Raw genomic sequence first — 17,463 nt, forward strand, 5'->3', positions numbered from 1 at the left:
GTCCTTTTTTTGTTAATTTCATTACAGTAAAACATGACACATGATTATAAACTAAATGAATTTTAAGTGTAACTATTGCCTAACTCTAACTTTATTCACAAAATGAAGTCAGAATAAACAAATCACTAAGAAGACAATTGGGGAAGTTTTTCTCTTGGAAACTCAAGTAATAAATGTTACTGATCAACTCCTGTTTTAGATGTTATTTAGTTTTTATAGTTATATGTTCTTTTGGACATTCTAGAAATAATAAAACAATAAAACTTCACTGAATATATTGTATAATTCAAAAGTTGAACACAAAAGTGTATAAATAGAAGCTAAGATTAATAAATAAGAGCTGTTAAGTGGTTGAACTACAATAATATTTCTTATGAAATTTTAGGAATGTCAGTTTAAGAAGTGCTGTGATTTTAATACATGTAAACTGAAAGACTCAGCAAGATGTGGTTCTGGACTATGCTGTACATCAAACTGTGAGGTAAGTTTTCAACATTTATAAAAAAGAAATTAAACTGTGATTATAGAAGTCTGTACTAATTAAATTATTGTGGCATTGATAAAAAGAATATAGAAGTAATTCGGTGTAACAAAATAAAGAGTCCATAAATAACCGCAAGTAAAAAGGAAAACTACTATGAATTAAAGAATGCATCACAGATAGGTACTGATTATTCTGTTGTGTTCAAACCACTGTTTACCATCTTCTAAATTATCAGATAAAGAAAGAGTAAACATATACATTACTATATCAAAATTCTCAAGAAATTGTGAAGTCAAATAAATGGTAAATGACCATGAAAAAATTGTAACACAAATAGACAAATTGCGTAGCAGACAAAATGTATAGCATACAGAATATGCAAAGAACTCTCAGACATTGATGAATAAAAGGCAAATCACACACACACACACACAGGCAAAGGGGGTGCTTAGGCAATTTATAATAGTGAAAGTAGAATTGTTCAATATCTGTACTTCATCTGCAGTAATTAAGGTAAACACAAATAAAAATAATACAGTATCATAAGTTAGTCATCCAAATGGTAATCTTAAAAACAACTGTGTCAGATATTAACCAAAGAGAAGGGATAAAGATCATTTTTGGAGAGTGTGGAATTTTGAATTGCTACAATCCCTTTGGTGAGCAATATTTGAATATCTCTGAACAGAGTATAAATTACCAGTCAGTTTCTCTCTTATGTACATATGGTAGAAATATGCACATGTATGGAAAGTTAAAAAAAGAACATTAATTACAGAACTGTTCACAGTAGCATAATAAACAATATTTGCATTTGAATGGTTATATAAATTATTGTATATTATACAAGAATTAATAACTGCAGGCTAAATATGAGTGCACTAATATGATATTACTTTTTAAGACATGTTTGGATGAGAAATCAAGTTCAATAATGCAAAATATTTTATAATTCCAATTCTGATATATTATATACACATAAATATACCATACGTTCTTTTTGCCCAATTTTTCAATTAAGGTATAACTTACTATACTATAATTTTATTACAGTAAAATTCTTTTAGTGAATGATTCTGAGTGTTATAACAAACTTTCAGTCTTATAATTGGCACCACAGTCAAGGGATACGTAATTTTATCACCACTCCTAAAAAGTCACCATGTGCCTCCTTGTATTCAATCCACACCTACACCCACAGACCCTGGTAACTACAGATCCATTTTCTGCATCTGTAATTTTCCTTTTACAGAAATATAAATTGAATCATATGTATAAACATTGTAATTAGGCATGTTAGCATAATGCATTTGAGACTCATTCATGTTGTGGTGTTTGTTAGTGGCCCATTCCTTTTTTGTTTGTTTAGTTTGTGTTTTCAAAATAGGTATTTATTATTAAAAAATTATACAAACTGGCTTTTTATTACTCACAAATTATGAAAATTTTTAAACAATTTGTCTCAACCCTCAAAAAAGTGTGCTCTCCCTTTACAGTCCTTAGTGGCAGTACATTTTGATGGTATAGAAACTAACTCACAAACATTCCATATAACTTGGTTAGAATGTACAAAGATATGGCAGAAGGCAGAATCCGTACAGTGATTAAAAAAATACAAATTTAAGTGTTATTGAAGTTATATAGACAGTGAGGATTACAGAATAAATAGTAAACAAACACCTGTGTATAATTTTGCAAAGCATTAGTTTTGTATGTTTTCACTTTGTTTCAGTCTTTCCAAAACACTTTTAAATGCAAAAGTTGAAGGGAGCCTGGGTGGTTCAGTTGGTTAAGCATCTGCCTTCGGCTCAGGTCATGATCCCAGAGTCCTGGGCTCGAGCCCTGTATCGGGCTCCCTGCTCAGCAGAGAGCCTGCTTCTCCCTCTCCCTCTTCCCCTCTCCCCCAACTCGTATTCTTGCTCACTCTGCTCTCTCTCTCAAATAAATAAATAATCTTAAAAAAACCCCACAAAAGTTGAAAATTTTCCAGTTACCTGAAACTCTAAAAAGCAGCATCATTCAAATAGTGGTTAACTCAAAACTGTGTGTGCAACAACCACAACTAACCTCACTATTACTCAGGCATGTCAGAGTACAATCCAAGACAGAGCCAGTGGCAGCATCCCTGACAGTTAAGAGAAAAAGGCATGAGGAATGGTACGCAGCCCAGGGCATCCAGGTGCTTGCTTGTGGAAAAAGGGTCAAAACTGAAGTGGCTTTCCTTACAGAATCCAAGGTCCTAATTAAAAGCCGCTCCTTTAAACACCTAAATCCTTTTTGATTCCCTCCTCATCAGTAAAACACATATGGTACAAAGTCTTCATACAAAAGAGAAAATTTTCAAAATTGTATTTTATCTCAATGCTAGTAACAACCAATTTAGCAGAAAGAACTACAAAATGCAAATTTTAAAAGGTTTCCTTATTAATGGAACTATAGACTAAGGTAGGAGCCAATTGGGTTTCCCAAAAAACAAAACAATTCTAATGCACTTTAAATTAGAGATCTGATGTCAACACTATTTTAAAAAGCCTTTAAAGAGAAAAAGAAGGCCATTATATCCATATCAAAGTTTTGTTATCTATAGAAGTTGACCTATTTTCAAATAACTGACATAATTTAGTGTTTAAATTAGCTTTTTAAGCAAAAAAGGCAAAAGCAAAGTGCCTACTGAACTATACACTTTATGATTGATATAGCAAATGTGTATTTTACCACAATTAAGAATAAAGAAAAGAAGGTTACCTTTTGATAATGTATGAGTAACGACACCACAATATCATGCAAAGCACAGGTACATAAGCCTGCTTTCTTATCAGACTTGCACCAGAGATTGGCGAAGCAGGCTGGGCATATACACCAAAGCTGAGGCAATGCCTGGGTTGTACTTCAAGATCACACTGACCGAGGGCTTTGGCATCTACAGAAGCAGGGACATTCTCTCCAGCTGGCTGTTCCTTCTGGAAGAGCTCTTTGATCTGGGTTAATTGGCCATAGAGCTCATTGCTTTTTTATTGCTGAAAGTATTGCAGGTATCATAAGGTTGTACCAGAGTCTGTTAATACATCCTCCTCCAGTTGAGGAACATTTCAGTCATTTTCAGGTTTTGGTGATGAAAATACAGCTGCTATAAATAATATTCCTAAGCAGGGTTTGTATGAACATAGAGTTTTTTTTTTTTTTTAAGATTTTTATTTATTTGAGAGAGAGAATGAGATAGAGAGAGCATGAGAGGGGGGAGGGGCAGAGGGAGAAGCAGACTCCCTGCCGAGCAGGGAGCCCGATGCGGGACTCGATGCCAGGACTCCGGGATCATAACCTGAGCCGAAGGCAGTCGCCCAACCAACTGAGCCACCCAGGCGCCCATGAACATAGAGTTTTATTTCATTTATAAGATTGTTGGTTCATAGGGTAAATGTATACAGAGCTTTATAGGAAACCAAAGACCTGTTTTCTAAAGTAGGTACACTATTGTCAATTCCCATCAGCCTTTTATAAGACCTACAGTTGCTCCAAAAATTAAATGTAAACTCTAAAAGTATACAACATGTAGCTTCATTTTATTTTTGCTATTGTTTTAATTTTATTTTATTATGTTATGTTAGTCACCATACATTACACCATTACTTTTTGATGTAGTGTTCCATGATTCATTGTTGCGTATAACACCCAGTGCTCCATGCAGTATCTGCCCTCCTTAATACCCATCATCGGGCTAACCCATCCCCCCACACACCCGCCCCTCTAAAACCCTAGTTTGTTATTGGTTTTTATTTACACTTTAAAAATAAATTTACTGGTTGTCACATAGTTTACAAATCTTTGATTAATCAGAGTCTGATTTCATAAAATATAACACTTCACATGGAGTGAATGAGTCTTATAATAGGACACTCTCATATACTAGAAATGCAAAATACATTGTTACTATTTTTGCTTTATATAGCTTTTATCTTTTAGAGAAGTAAAATAAGGGAAAAATGAATTTAATAACTAACAATAATTATTCCATTTTTTACTCTTAATTTCCTTTTGTATTTTAGATTTCTGTTTATTATCATATTATTTATGCCTGAAGACCTCCCTTTATGATTTCTTGTAATTTAGGTCTGCTGAAAATGACTTCTCTCAGTTATTATTTGCCTTAAGAAAGTCTTTATGTCTCATTAATTTTTGAAATATAGATTTTGTAGGTATAGGATTTTAGGTTGAAATACTCTTTTTTTTTTAATTTCATCACTTTTAAGACACCACTTCATTTGTTACTCATCTTTGTTTCAGTCTATTAAGTATTAATTCAATTAAACAGAACTGTAGAGTGTGTTGGGGGGAAGAGGGTAAACTTCCCTATGAAAAACAATAGATAAAGTACTTCACAAGCCATATAAATTTGACAATTACTGTAATCTTTATCTGAGCTATGCAAGGAGGCCTTTCTACTTTCAGATAATACTACATATAATGATGTTGATAGCTATTACATACATTGTTTACCATGTGTTGTTCTAAGCACTTTTTACTTTAACTCAGTTTTTTTTTTGAATTTTTATTTAAATTTTAATTAGTTAACATGCAGTGCAATATTGGTTTCAGGAGTAGAATTCAGTGATTCATCCTTACATGTAACACCCAGTGCTCATCATAACAAGTACCCCTCTTAATATCCACCACCCATCTAGCCCATCCCCCACCCACATCCCTCCATCAACCTTCAGTTTGTTCTCTATTATTAAGAGTATCTTATGGTTTGTTTCCCCTCTCTCTCTCTTTCCTCCCCCCTGATATGTTCATGTTTTGTTTCTTAAATTCCATATATGAGTGAAATCATTGTGGTGTTTGTCTTTCTCTTATTCCCCTTAACATAATACATTCTAGCTCCATCCATGCCACTGCAAATGACAAGATTTCATTCTTTTTGATGGCTGAATAATATTCCATTGCATATATATATGCCACATCTGCTTTATCTATTCATCAGTTTGGCTATTGCTAATAATGCTGCTATAAATATTGGGGTGCTTGTACTCCTTCAAATCTGTGTTTTTGAATCTTTTGGGTAAATATCTAGCAGTGCAAGATATTTGAGGTATCATAGGGTAGTTCTACTTTTAAAGTTTTGAGGAACCTCCATACTGTTTTCCACAGTAGCTGCACCAGTTTGCATTCCCAACAGTGCAGTAGGGTTCCCCTTTCTCCACATCCTCGCCAACACCAGTTGTTTCCTGACTTGTTAATTGGTGAGGTGATATCTCATTGTGGTTTTGATTTGTACTTCCCTGATGATGAGTGATGTTGAGCATCTTTTCATGTGTCTCTTAGCTATCTGGATGTCTTCTTTGGAAAAATGTCTATTCATGTCATCTGCCCATATCTTAACTAGATTATTTGGTGGCCATCATAAAGGCCAGGTACAAAAGACCCACAGCTAATACCATCATCAATGGAGAAAAATTGAGAGCCTCTCCTCTACAGTCAGGAACAAGACAGGGATGTCCACTCTCACCATTACTATTTAATACAGTGCTAGAAATTTTAGCCTCAGCACCCAGACAACAAAAACAAATAAAAGCCATCCAGATAGGCAAGGAAGAAGTACAGCTTTCACTATTTGCAGATGACATGATACTCTATGTAGAAACCCAAAAGACTCCACCACAAAATTGTTAAAACTAATACATGAATTCAGCAAAGTCACAGGATATAAAAATCAATGTACAGAAATCTGTTGCATTTCTATACACCAATAATGACACAGCAGAAAGAGAAATCAAGGAATTGATCCCATTTACAATTGCACTGAAAACCATAAGATGTCTAGGAATAAACATAACCAAAGAGGTAAAAGATCTGTACTCTGAAAACTATAGAACACTGAGAAAGAAATTGAAGAGGACACAAATAAATGGAAAAACATTCCATGCTCATAGACTGGAAGAACAAACTTGTTAAAACGTCTATACTACCCAAAGCAGTCTGCACATTAAATGCTATCCCTATCAAAATACCAACAGCATTTTTCGCAGAGCTACATCAAACAATCTTAAAAGTTGTATGGATCCACAAAAGACACCAAATAGCCAAAGCAACCCTGAAAAAGAAAAGCAAAGCTGGAGGCATCATGATTCCCGACTTCAAGCTATATTACAGAGCTGTAGTCATCAAGACAGTATGGTACTGGCACAAACATACAAAGATCAATGGAACAGAATAGAAAACACAGAAATGGACCCCCAACTATAGTCACTAATCTTTGACAAAGCAAGAAAGAATATCCGGTGGAAAAAAGACAGTCTGTTCAACAAATGGTGTTGGGAAAACTGGACAGCAACATGTGGAAGAATGAAACTGGACCACTTTCTTACACCATACACAAATATAAATTCAAAATGGATAAAAGACTTAAATGTGAGTCCTGAAACCATCAAAATCCTAGAGGAGAACACAGGCAGAAAGCTCTTTGACCTCGGCCATAGCAAATTCTTACTACACATGTCACCAAAGGCAAGGAAAACAAAAGCAAAAATGAATTATTGGGACTTCATCAAAATAAAAAGCTCTGCACAGTGAAGGAAACAACAAAACTAAAAGGCAGCCTACAGAATGGGAGAAGGTATTTGCAAATGAAATATCTGATAAAAGGTAGTATCCAAAATCTATAACAAATGTATCAAACTCAACACTCAAAAAAACAAATAATCCAGTTTAACTCAGTTTAAAACTACCAAAAACTCTCTGAGAGAATGATTATCATCCTGAGTTTACAAATGAAGCAACTGCAAATGAGAGAGATTATGTATCTCACCCACACAAATAAGCTAGTGAAAATCCAAGCAAGAAATTGAAACCAGGCAATTTGGCTCTTGGTCACTTCAAGAACAAAAATGTAGAGGCATTGTTCTTCCAATTTTGAGAAACAGGTATGTGTTACCCATTTAGGCTCCTTCCAAATGCAAGTTGAGTCAGATGGCTTCCCAATGCAGAACGCAGAACAGTTATAAACCCTCTGTCAGAAGGGATCATTTTACATTTGAGATAGTTACTTTCCTTCAGACTTCATAATGAATACTGTACCTGACATTTCCTTCAGAGAACTCACAACCTTGGGAATTCTATGATTCCTCCAAATATCAATAATTAGGCATATTTTATTGATAAATCCCTTCACTAAGCAAGTAAGAATAGTCATTCACAAGAACATGATTTTCTTTTTCTTTTTCCTCCTAGATATCAGTAGCAGGCACTCCATGTAGAAAGAGTATTGATCAAGAATGTGATTTTACAGAATATTGCAATGGAACATCTAGTAATTGTGTTCCTGATACTTATGCATCAAATGGAATGTTGTGCAGGTTGGGAACTGCATATTGTTATAATGGACGATGCCAAACTACTGATAACCAGTGTGCCCAGATATTTGGAGAAGGTATTGCTCTTTCTTATATATTTCTTTTACCTTAAATTTGGATTCCTCTATATGATAAAATATATATCACACAACCCTAGAAGTAGAAGAACTTGAATCTCAAGCTCAATAAGGTTAAGATTAAGGTTGTGGATAGAAAAAGAATGAGAACTACAACTGGGATGGGAACAGTTGAAAATATGTTCCCCCCAATTTTAGAAATGGTAACTTTAAGGACAGGGGTATTAGGGCACGTACTGCATGGAGCACTGGGTATTATACGAAAACAATGAATCATGGATCACCACATCAAAAACTAATGATGTATTGTATGGTGACTAACATAACATAATAAAAGAAAAGAAAAAAAATTGAATTAAGGAAGATGTTTTTAGAGGATAGTAGTATAGTATTGTATAGTATCTCCAGAATAATACTGTACATTCCTCTTCTCATGGTTTGATTTTTGCTTCTTGTACTGAGCAACCTGGGCAAAAATCCATGTTTACCACTCATAATTTACATAGAAATTGGAATGGCAAATCAGTAAATTCTAGAATTTTACTTAAATTTCTTTTACTTCACATCTTCATGATCTAATTTTAATGGCATAAAACAAGAAGTTCAGAGTAAGTTTCACTCAAGTATAATCATATTTCTTAACTGAGGAACTGCTAGGATAACAGTAGTCATAGGCCACTGATCAAAATTCATTTCTATATTTTCTTTTTAAACAGTTTTTCCAAGCAATTCAAATGAGAGTTGTGCATATATGCTTGCTTTTTATGCAGTAACTATTCATAATACCCCAATATGATTTTTTAGAGGGATTAAATGAAATTTGAACAGATCAAAATCACTCAGTGAAATGTATTCAGATCAATCATTTACTAATTGAACAAAAGTAGTATAAGCACCACTTTTCAGTTATTTGCCCAGCAGTAATAAGGTGTATAGTTTATACCAAATGACATGGTATGCAATTTGTATTGTCTTCCTAATTATTTGAAACTTTTCCTTAGTAACAAGTTTCAGATTAGGTGAGTTAACCAACATTTAACCAGAGCTGCAGAGCTATAATCTCCTAAATCACAGATCAGTGGTATTTTCTGTAGGCTGTATTTTCAGGATTCCACTTTTTATTTGGTTGTTTCTTTGCTGTTTTTCTTTTTCAATGCTTACTTGCATTTAATAAAATATTATTTGTCATTGTCACAGTAACTTTAGATCAAGGTTTAATATATTATTTAAAAATAAAATTAAATAACACTCTCTATAACATCCATTAAAGATTGTCCAGGCCATACTCTTTTTTTTCATTAAATATATCTTTGATCCAGAATTGAACTACTTGTCACTTGACATCTTTTTGAGTTCTAATTAAAATAAGGATCTTTAAGTAAGACTTAACCATTAATGTGTATTTCCTCCTCTAATATATGCTTTAGTATCCCACAAAACTTACCCAACTGCGTCAAAATTTGATCTTTTGATGTAGTTCATTCATTCATCCCTCCTTTTTTCATTTATTGAGCTCCTATCTGGGGGAGGCACTTTTTTCTTATTCTTATGTTACCAAAAACTATAAGGCAAAAGGCTGTACTTAAGACAAGAATACACAAAGATGATAGTATTCAACAAGATGAAAATTGTCACATGGCTATTGTACTCATGCAGCTTATGATCAAGAGACAAAGACAGTAAACACATAAATACAAAAGAAATATGAAACCTTTAATTGTACTAAGTGCAGTTAAAGAATGCTGGGGAAAAAAATAAGGTGTAGTGGACAAGGGAAATACTGCCTGCTGTCCTCATATAATCTCCAGCTGTCAGCTCACTCCTCCAGAATTTGTCTTAACTGCAGACACCTCACCCAAAAGCACAAATTCAATAATTAATTGAGATGGGGTATAAAGGCCCGACAATTGTGTTCTAATCAGGCACAAATCAAGCACAATTTGCACTCTGGCAGACAGCTACCCATAGGGTTGGTCAAGTCTTTGTTGGGCTTGCAATTCTGTTTGACTTCTTATCTGTTCTATCCTGCTTTCTCCCTCTCACTTCCAGATATTCTAATCACTAATAAATAGCTTTCACATTATACCTCATCTAGATGCTGGCTTCTGGAAGCTCTAACCATAACAGTTGATTCTGAAAGTGGTATGAAAAAATAGCCTATAAGATCATTTTCAAAATTAAGTTACTGCCAAGCTGTGAATGAGCATGCATCACTGGTGAAAGTTGATAATACCCTCAATGACTGAACTGGGATAGTAAAAGATAATCCATTAGCTGATAAATTGAAATGTATGGGGGAAATGGTAACTTTAAGGACAGGGGTATTAGATGGCTATTACTAAGCAACATTGAAATCTAAGAAAAGATAACAAAAAGGTGTTCATTTAAAATCAAAGTGTATGCTGAATGGGCCCCACTGTTAACTCATAAAGAGGTTTTCATCTCTTAAAATAGGAGATTAGAGAAAGTTAAAGACTTAATTATCAAGTTGAAGGAACTTCAGAAGAGGGTAAATTCTCAGTCAAGTCTGCTTTACCATGATAAAGATTCTGGATAGAAAAAGAATGAGAGGGGCGCCTGGGTGGCTCAGTCATTAAGCGTCTGCCTTCCGCTCAGGTCATGATCCCAGGGTCCTGGGATCGAGCCCCGCATTGGGCTCCCTGCTCGGCGGGAAGCCTGCTTCTCCCTCTCCCACTCCCCCTGCTTGTGTTCCCTCTCTCGCTGTGCCTCTCTCTGTCAAATAAATAAATAAAATCTTAAAAAAAAAAAAAAAAGAAAAAGAATGAGAACTACAACTGGGAGGGGAACAGTTGAAAATATGTTCCCCCCAATTTTAGCCTCCACACTTCTCTGAAACTACTGAATTTATAAAGTGGCACAGCTCTGATCCCTCACACCACCACCTGTGCCCAATTAAGAATGGTATAAGTATGTTCCCATTGTTTAAAGATAATGTGGAAGCCTATCACTCAAAACACAAATTGTATCCCCATTAGGACCTCTCTCCTAACTGTTCTGGACACTAAAGCTGAAAATTGAGTTAAGGCACAGCAAAATAGAGCCAGAATTTGCTGGAACTTATAAGGTAGTAAAGGAAATATACCCCAATGGAGCTGTAGGTCCTAGTCAGCATTTACTGCCAGAATCAAGGGAGTTTACATGAAATTGGATTCTGAGACTGCTTGATCATCAGATTGGATAGGGGAACATGAGATTAGATAATAGAGCTCATTGTTTTGAGAGCACTCTCCCAGGATAAAAGGAATTAACACCCTGACTAGGATCCTAGAATATGATAAAAATTTCTATTAGAATTGTTTCCAGAGGCGTGGAAAAAATGGGATGGCTCACTCCACGAGAAATTTAAATGATGGACTTGCCATGAAATAATGAAGGAAAGAAAGAAAAGTCTCAGGGAAATGGATATACTGTAATGTATATGCTGTAAGTGCAAGCCAAATAGTCCCAACAGGAAGGCCCAATGCCACAGGGAATGTGGTGCTAAGAGGTGTATCAAAATCATTTTAAGTGTTCATGATGGCCTTCTCTGTAGGCCAGGGGTGATAGGAGGAGATGGTATTATAGAAGTAGGCTCACTGATAACAATGGGCATGATTGATAAGGTCTTGAAAAAAATCAAGAGAACAGTGCTTGGCTTCCAGAAACCAGATGGATAATATTATTGTAATAAGCAGCAGGGACAGAGTTGCAGACATGGATACCTAGTCTACAGACAATCAGGAAGATAGATAATAGAATATTACCCAGTTTGTACCATCAAAGGAAATTAAAAAATGGAGGACTAGGGGACTGAGTAGAGTTACATTAATAAATGCCATAATTCCATGTCTAAATTCTGAATCTAAGCCAATTTTCAGAACAAAAACTCATTGACTTAAGAGAGCGTTAGAGTTCCAGAAAGGAAACTACACAACACCTTGGCAAGCATACATGCTAACAATTTCTCTAGCACATTCTCAAATGATCCTCAATCATTTAATTATGTATCTGTTCATGTGGGAAATGAAAATACCCAAGAATTTTGGAAACTAGTGGACAAAGAGTGTGAATTGACATGGATACCCAGAAATGCAGTGTCATCTTGTCTCTCTGTGAGAGTGGGGACTTATGGAGTTAAAGAATAGAGTCCTTGCTAACTTTCAGTGTGCAATGGGTCCACCAGGTCCACAAATCCATTTGGAAATTATTTTTTCGTCCTAGAGGATATCATCAGGTTTGACATATTAATAGTTTGTGCAATCCTATCATTATGTCCTTGGCCTATTTGGCAAGGCCATGGAGAAAGCCTCTCTAACTGTCTCTTTCCAGAGATTAATGGTATTTTTTTTAAAGTAGTCTCCATGACCAGCATGGAGCCCAATGTGGTTTTGAGCTCACAATCCTGAGATTAAGACCTGAGCTGAAACCATGGTCAGGTGCTCAACTGACTGAGCCACCCAGGTGCCCTAAATTAATGCTACCTTTAAAGATCTAAAGGATGCAGAGGTGGTTAACTGTATATCTACATTTAATTACTCAACATGACTCTTGCAGAAACCAGATGGCATCAGAAGATAATAATAATCTATTGCAAATGGAGACAAGTAGTAGATTAAGTAATTGCACCCACTATGCCAGATATGGTGTCTATGCTAGAGCAGAATGACATGGCCTCAGATATGTGGTAGGATTATAGCCACTGATTTGGCAAATATATTCTTTTCCTATTTGAAAAAAGAATTAGAAAGAGTTTGCTTTCACATGGAATGGATAATGGCATTAATGTTGAGTTTTGTTGCAGGGTTATTTTTACTCTCCTGCCCTCAATCATAATGTAGTTGTAGAAATGTAGACATCCTAGAAAATACCACATTGTCTACTCCATCAATGATTTTGTTATAATCCAGCTAAACAAGCAAAGCATCACTAGAATGTTGGAGCATTAAATACAACACATGTTTAGAAATTTGTCATCAGTAAAATTTTTAAGAGTCCAGTGATCAGAGGTATGACCTGACATCCCTTGCAAAATAAAAGCAAACTGTATGTATCTTGCATCTTATTGAACTAAAAATTACAACACCTGGTAGTTCTCTTTGGGATCTGAAGTCAGTATATTCCACATGGGGAAGTACTGCTTCATTTCCCATTTACTAGATGACATGAAATGTTGCTAATGTTGAGTGAGGTGAAAAACAAAAAAGGGCTTTGCAGCATTCCCAAGCTGCAATGCAAGCAGCCATGCATTCTGAATTATAAAACACAGCAGCCCCAATATCAGAAGTGTACCTTGGGAGAAAAAAAGTGCTATGTGGGGCTTATACCAAGCCTCTTTGGGATAATGACTGGGCAGTTCTCTGGACTTCTGGAGGAAAATTGTGCCATCTAAACTGGAGAACTATAGCACTTTGACAAAAAAACTCTGGTCACACTAGTGACCCCTGTACAGCTAAAGAATCTGACTTTCAGACAACAAATACCCATGTGTTCAGAACTGTACAGCCTAAGCTCAATTATGTCAGATATACTAAGTTAAGTGATCAGACAGATAGAAGTCATTCATTCACCTGGATTAAAAGCACAGGCAAAAAGAGAGGGCAGAAAAAAAAAATCCATAAGCAGGAAATCCAAAACAGTCACCTTTCTCCCCTATGCATCTCCCTCAGCTCACACTTATGGATACATGGAATTTCATCATGACCAATTACACAAGAAGAACATGCCTAGGCTTATTTTATAAGTGTGTTGGCTCAGTCACTGGTTATAAGTGGGGGTGGGGGGAAATTAGCCATATTGCAACCTCATTTTGGAGGATGCCTTGAAAGATATTGACCATCTGGTCATCTGTTTTTTGTGGAAGGAGAAATGGCCAGAGGTAGATTATAGATATACAAATGAACAATGACAAAGGGCCTAGTTTGTTGGTGGGGAGCCTGGATGTGGAAAGACCAGAAGATTAGAGGCAAGAGTTCTGGGATAGAAATATGTGGGTAGATACATGGAGATAAAAAATAATGTGAAAAACAATGAATCATGGAATACTACATCAAAAGCTAATGATGTAATGTATGGTGATTAACATAATAAAATAAAATTTAAAAAGAAAGAAAGAAAGAAAAGAAAAGAAAAGTAATGTGAAGATCTTTGTATTAATCTACCAGGTTAGCACCCACCAACAAGCACCCACCATTGAAGAGACACAGAACAATGAAATAAGCATAATAATTTGGCTAATCTACATCAGCTAGCAACCATCATTGTCCACCCCAATGCCTATAGAATGGACACATTTCTGGACTTTCTCGATTTTTTTTTTTTACTACTACCTCTGAAATAACTGATTCTATCCTGAGTTTAGTTTATCTTTTTCTTGAGTACCTTTACCTTCTGGTCAAATACAGCCAAAAGTAACCAAGACAGATTCTGTTTCCCTACTTCTTTGCCTAAGACAACAAGTTTATTAAGGCTATTATCTCCCTTTCAATCATTGAGAAGAGAGTTTCTCCAAGTGTTTCACCCTCATGTAGCATGAATTACTCTTCTTTATCCAATGATAATAATTTTCTTATCACCTACTACCAGCCTTCATTGACAATGCCACATATTTTAGGCATATTTTACAGGAGAACTCCACTTTTGAGTACCAATTTATGTGTTTAATGAAATGGAAACAGCTCTAAATATCTCAGATTTACATATACAAAACAACTATTGCTGCTACTCCATATGATACCCAGATGGACAAATGAACCTCTACTTAAAACATTATCCGCCATCAGAGAAAAAAAGAGAATATAACACTTCTTCTATTCACAAGTCCCACAAGACTTTCTGCCCATAAGTGACATTTCATTAAGAAGGTCAAATTACAAGGTCAAGCTTAATATTCAGTGGATGAGGCAGTATGCATTTCCACAGGGAAGGGTAGCAAATTATTTTTAATAATTTAATTCTACTACAATTGATATAATTCTTTTCTGTTTTCTGTTAGATAATTATTTCTTTCTACTTGCATTGACAGGATACACACAGAAAAAAAGAATGACTTTTTTCATGATATTTTGTTTATGCAATAGAGTTTCACTGGCTTTTTATGAACAAAAATTTAATTTGGAGTCAGAATAATAATTTAACAGTCATCTTTGCATTTTTAGGTGCTCAAGGTGCTCCATTTGCCTGTTTCAAAGGAATCAATTCTCACATTGATAAATTTGGAAACTGTGGTTTTAAAAATTCACAACCATTACCTTGTGATCAGAAGTATGTACATAGAAAAAAATTGTTTTGTTGAGTCATGAAAATTATAGATTGCTTGTCAAGAGACACTAAAGAGTAATGGACAGTAAATTGTATATCAGGAGAATATTTTCAAATAACATTATATATAATGTTCTTCAATGTAATTCAGTTTTCTTTTTCCCTATTTTTTTCCCGGATATATTCTAATAATGAGACTAAACCAAAAAAACAAAACAAAACAAAACAAAAGGAAAAAAAAAGGCTAATGCTTATTACCAAAGTTATGAAGTGGGCACAAACTGCCAAAAATCAGAAACTTGTGCACTACATTGATAATTAAAACTGAGTTTTTTAATTAAGTTAATAAATGATAATAATCCTAAAGCAAGTGCTTTGACTTTTAAGACATGAAAGTATTGAGAGGAATAAGTTTCCTTTTTGTTTTTGTTGTTTGTTTCCAAAATACTGATATGTAAAGCATGGCAGAGGACTGAATTGGGAGTACTGGAATATTTTTAAGGGATTTATGAAATCCAATAAAGGAGGGCTTAATCCATAACAAATACTTCCTGAATTTCATGGAAGTATTGAAAACAAAAGAATCAAAAATAATAATAACAACAGATAGGAGGTTGACCAAGATGGCAACATAGGAGGGTTTGGGATTTTACTCCTATCAGAGACACACTGAATGTTCATATACACATGGAACAATTTCTTTTAAAAGAAATTCAGAAGATACCTGAGACTCCTACACATTGAATAAATGAGAAAATACTCACACTGAAGCAGGTAGATACACACTCTCTCTGTAAACCCCACCACTGGCCCAGCACCATGCAGTTGGAAGGGAAATCCCAACTGCCAGCTTCTTCCTGAGGAGTAAAGGATTTGGACCCCACATTTAGTGTCCCAACATTTAAGACACCTCCATGTCTTAAAAAGGAAAGAAAAAGAATGAAGATTGCTTAAGGAACTTAGGCGACACCATTAAAGAGAATATTATACACATTATAAGAGTAACAGAATGAAAAGAGAGTGTGAAAAGGACAGAAAATTTATTCAAAGAAATAATGAGTGAAAATTTCCTAACCTGGGGGAAAGAAACAGATATTCAGATATAGGAAGCCCAGGGGGGAAGCAAAAAGATGAATCCAAAAACCCCAAAGCAAGATATATTAAAATTAAATTGTCAGAGATTAAAAACAAAAGAATCTTAAAAACATCAAGAGAAAAATAACTTGATATATACAAGAAAACACCATGAAACTATCAGTGGATTTTTCAGCAGAAATCTGCATGCCAGAAGAGAGTGAGATGTTAGAAAGATTTTTCCAGACAAAGAGAAGCTGAAGTTCATCACAAGACCAGCCTCACAAGAAATGCTAAAAGTGGTTCTTCAAGGGGGCACCTGGGTGGCTCAGTCATTAAGCGTCTGCCTTTGGCTCAGGTCATGGTCCCAGGGTCCTGGGATCAAGCCCTGCATCAGGCTCCACGGGAAGCCTGCTTCTCCCTCTCCCACTCCCCCTGCTAGTGTTCCCTCTCTCACTGTGTCTCTCTCTGTCAAATAAATAAAATCTTTTAAAAAAAAAGTGGTTCTTCAAGCCAAGATGAAAGGACACTAATTAGAAAAAGAAAACATATGAAAGAATAAAATCCACAGGAAATAGCAAATAAATAGTTAAAATCAGAATACCCTAATGTGGTAATAGTGGGGGGTAAATCACTCACAACTCTAGTTAAAGATTAAAAGACAAAAGAATTAAAGGAGGAGGAGCAAGATGGCAGAGGAGTAGGAGACCTGGATTTTGTCTGGTCCCAGGAATTCAGCTGGATAAGGATCAAACCATTCTGAACACCTACGAACTCAACAGGAGATTGAAGAAAAGAATAGCAACAACTCTCTGAACAGAAAAGCGACCACTTTCTGGAAGGTAGGATGTGCGGAGAAGTGAATCTGAGGCAATATTTGGGAAGATAGATGGTGGGGGAGGGGGCCTCTGATGGCCGCTTCTGGCAAGTGATAGAGCCCCGGGAGCACAAATTCAGAACTTTTAGAAGTCAACTCTGCTGAGAGACTTTGCTCCAGTGGCTAAGCAGGGGGGTGGGGTGAGGGGGGTGGGGAGTGGAACCCTCGCAGGGACAGTGTGGCTTCAGGCCCCTCAGGGTCACAGAAAGACCCGGGGTGCCTGAGTGCAGCAGAGCTCCCATGTATTGGAGCGGGGAAGCCAGTTGCAGAGACGGAGCCAGGGCACAGGCTCTCAGCTCGGGGTTGCCATAAACTGTAATCTGTGGCACAGTCAGGCCACTGCTCAGC

At 35.8% G+C, this 17,463-nt stretch overlaps 1 protein-coding gene across 1 annotated transcript in view; it reads left to right on the forward strand.

Moving 5' to 3' along the window:
• The window catches only part of LOC118009784 (disintegrin and metalloproteinase domain-containing protein 18-like), a 188,548-nt gene that overhangs the window by 57,844 nt on the left and 113,241 nt on the right, over window positions 1–17,463 (forward strand). Inside the window, exons 12-14 of the mRNA XM_035003823.1 lie at window positions 386–481; window positions 7,709–7,907; window positions 15,062–15,167. Coding sequence (XP_034859714.1) covers window positions 386–481; window positions 7,709–7,907; window positions 15,062–15,167 — 401 coding nt within the window. The remainder of the gene's footprint in view (window positions 1–385; window positions 482–7,708; window positions 7,908–15,061; window positions 15,168–17,463) is intronic.

The sequence above is a fragment of the Mirounga leonina genome, unplaced genomic scaffold (assembly GCF_011800145.1).
Source record: "Mirounga leonina isolate KUSES-001 unplaced genomic scaffold, KU_Mleo_1.0 Mir_128, whole genome shotgun sequence".
Classification (NCBI taxonomy): Eukaryota; Metazoa; Chordata; class Mammalia; order Carnivora; family Phocidae; genus Mirounga; species Mirounga leonina.